The sequence below is a fragment of the Oncorhynchus gorbuscha genome, linkage group LG11, assembly GCF_021184085.1.
Source record: "Oncorhynchus gorbuscha isolate QuinsamMale2020 ecotype Even-year linkage group LG11, OgorEven_v1.0, whole genome shotgun sequence".
In the NCBI taxonomy this organism is placed as follows: domain Eukaryota; kingdom Metazoa; phylum Chordata; class Actinopteri; order Salmoniformes; family Salmonidae; genus Oncorhynchus; species Oncorhynchus gorbuscha.
This window is the reverse complement of record NC_060183.1, coordinates 84,425,331-84,428,273: the sequence shown is the minus strand read 5'-3', so window position 1 is coordinate 84,428,273 and position 2,943 is coordinate 84,425,331. Positions and strand designations below refer to the sequence as shown.

The 2,943-nt window shown below is 45.5% G+C and overlaps 1 protein-coding gene across 1 annotated transcript; it reads right to left on the bottom strand.

Annotated features, from left to right (window-relative positions):
- Window positions 1-438: 438 nt before the first annotated feature.
- LOC124047982 (transcription factor AP-1-like) lies at window positions 439-2,565 on the bottom strand. Its single transcript, XM_046368341.1, has 2 exons — window positions 2,438-2,565; window positions 439-1,769 (listed from the first exon to the last, which is right to left on the bottom strand). Exon 2 carries the CDS (start codon window positions 1,630-1,632, stop codon window positions 559-561), a length of 1,074 nt encoding a protein of 357 aa, XP_046224297.1. The 5' UTR covers window positions 1,633-1,769; window positions 2,438-2,565; the 3' UTR covers window positions 439-558.
- Window positions 2,566-2,943: the final 378 nt, after the last annotated feature.

Genomic DNA, 2,943 nt, shown 5'->3' with positions numbered 1-2,943 from the left:
GGTACTCTCCTGTTTTAAGCAGAGGTTTTCATGTGGTACTCTCCTGTTTTAAGCAGATGTTTTCATGTGGTACTCTCCTGTTTTAAGCAGAGGTTTTCATGTGGTACTCTCCTGTTTTAAGCAGAGGTTTTCATGTGGTACTCTCCTGTTAAGCAGAGGTGCTTTGGTCACTTTCAGGGCTGCGCGAGGGCAAAATAAAAGTGAAATGTCTTGTTGTGTTACTACTACAACTCAAAGTGTCTGTAGAGGTTTAGAGAGGTGGGATTCTCACCTTGGGATTCTCCCTTCCAACCACTCACGTAGTTAGCATAGAGAGGTGGGATTCTCCCTTCTCCCCAACCACTCACGTAGTTAGCATAGAGAGGATTCTCCCTTCTCCTCAACCACTCACGTAGGATTCTCCCTTCTCCCCAACCACTCACGCAGTTAGCATATTTCACTTACCATCACAACACTCCTCATCCCTGTACAGTAGAGGTACTACCTCCTTTATAGAGGACTGACTCAGAGCAACAGAAAAAAATACACTTCTCATCCCTGTACAGTACAGTCCGTTGATCAACAGTTGGTGCTGTCCCTCTCCCGGGTGCTGTTGGCCTGCAGGGTGGCTGAACTCACTGCTATCTGGCAGCCGTTGGTGACGTGATTCATGACTTTCTGTTTGAGCTGGGCCACCTGTTCCCTCAGTACCGAGGCGGTGGAGGTCAGGTCACAGTTCTGGGTCTTCAGAACCTTCACCTTCTCCTCTAGCCTGGAGATCCGCTCCAGCTTCCTTTTACGACACTTAGACGCCGCGATCCGGTTACGTAGTTTCTTTCTCTCGGCCTTGATCCTCTCCTGGGTCTCCAGGTCGATGGGAGAGAGCGAGGGAGGGGAGGAGGTGGTGTCCCCGGGAGGATGAGGGACCTCTGGGACAGTCTGAGGGGCATCAAACCCCCTGTTGTGGGGATGGTGGGGTCCCTGGCCTCCAAGTCTGTGGGGGCCGTGGCCTGGGTAGCTGTCGGGCATCTGTCCCCCTGGGTAGGATGATGATATATGGCTGGGGTGGTTCGGGTTGTAGCTGCTGAGGTTGGTATAGATGGGCAGATCTCCTGCAGACATGATACTCCTCTGGTAGGGTCCTTGCATAGAGGAGGAAGGGGACACGGGAGCTCCAACCAGCTGGTTCTGTTTATGCAGATCCGCCAGGGCTTTGACGAACCCATCGGCAAAACCCTCCTGTTCGTTAGTGGCGTTGTTCCGGTACATGAAGGGGTTACCTCCGTTAGGGTTGGGGACAGGAGATGTCGTCACCAGGCCCTGGTTAGACTGGATGATGAGGTGCTCGAGGTCAGGGGAGGCTAGCTTCAGAAGGTTCATATCTGACAAGCCGCCGGGCATTAACGAGCTGTTTGTGTTGCTGTTAATCCCTCCCAGATTATTAGGATTGATATTGCAGTTGCTCCCCGGCTGGCTTTGTAACAGTTTCAGGCCAGAGCTGCTGTGGGAACCGCCTGAGAAGTTATGTGCCACCTTCTTACTCATCATCTTGTGGCCCTGGTAACGTTGGTAATCTGCATGGTGTTGTCCGAAATTGTGAGGAATGCCTGGGGCTTCGTCGTGGTAGAAAGGGGTATCCATTTTAGCCGTCATTGACGCAGGGAGACGGAATCTTCATCATCTGATTAGTTAAGGTTTAAATGGTCCCGTTGGCATTATCTGTGAAGACTAGGACATTTCCCAAGAAACGGTTTCTGTTCAAAAATATTCCAATATAGAATTCGGGCCACCTGTTAAAATAGAAAATAAATGTAGATTCTACATGTAATACAACATGTGATTTGAAAACCAAAACAGATACATTGTATTTGATTTATATGACTACAGTGGGAATAAAAAACTATAGTTTCACTTTCGCTCAAAAGTCAAAAGCAACAAGCCGCTTTTAATCATTGGAACCTCTACACATAAATCCAATTTATAAACGTTGGCTATACCGTATACATCCTAATTAAAAGCGTTGGCTACACCGTATATACATCCTAATTAAAAGCGTTGGCTACACCGTATATACATCCTAATTAAAAGCGTTGGCTATATATCGTATATACATCCTAATTTAAAGGGTTGGCTATATATCGTATATACATCCTAATTAAAAGCGTTGGCTATATATCGTATGGTTTCAGGGATGTATTATCTGTAACACATGAATGAAAGCGAGCACCACTTTATTATTAGGCTCTCAATAAAATGATTGATCCTACAGTTTCTAATAATAATTATATTTTAATACGACTTGTCATGGGAGTGAATGTACAGAAGAATAGCATAAGGTTGAATATTGGCACCATATTTTATCAAATAGCCTACAGTACATCCATATAATCATGTAATGTAATCATAATCATTCTTAAAATATAATAGTGTATCATAATCATTCTTAAAATATACTTACAATAAGCGAAGGTTTCACAATTCCACCCCGGTGGTGACAGGAAAGCCCGTTCAGTACGATGACTAGTTGATTAGCCTACTCACGTTGCGTTTCGAGAAATAAACCTTCACGCGAAACAATCCGGTGACTCAAGGTGACTCGAGGTAGTCACACCGATCGATATTGACACAGAATACCATCCATCGTACCGTAGACGTTACCCACGCACGCTGCCTGTAAACCGGTGTTCCGGTTCGAGTGTGTGTAGGCAGATGGTCTATTAATAATGAATCTGATTTCCGTGTGTTAAACAAAAATCACCAGGAAAAATTAATATCATCATCACGTTAATTATTTGTATATATTTCACTGCCTTAGAATATAGACTGTTGACATTGGAGAAATCGGGCTTCTCTTCTGCCTCTCTCGTTGCCTCGTATGCAAGCCACCGCTGCCAGTTGGACTGGGGCTTTCTGCTTAGCCGATTAATACCATACGCCCATCTCTCTATCTCTCTCTCTCTCTCT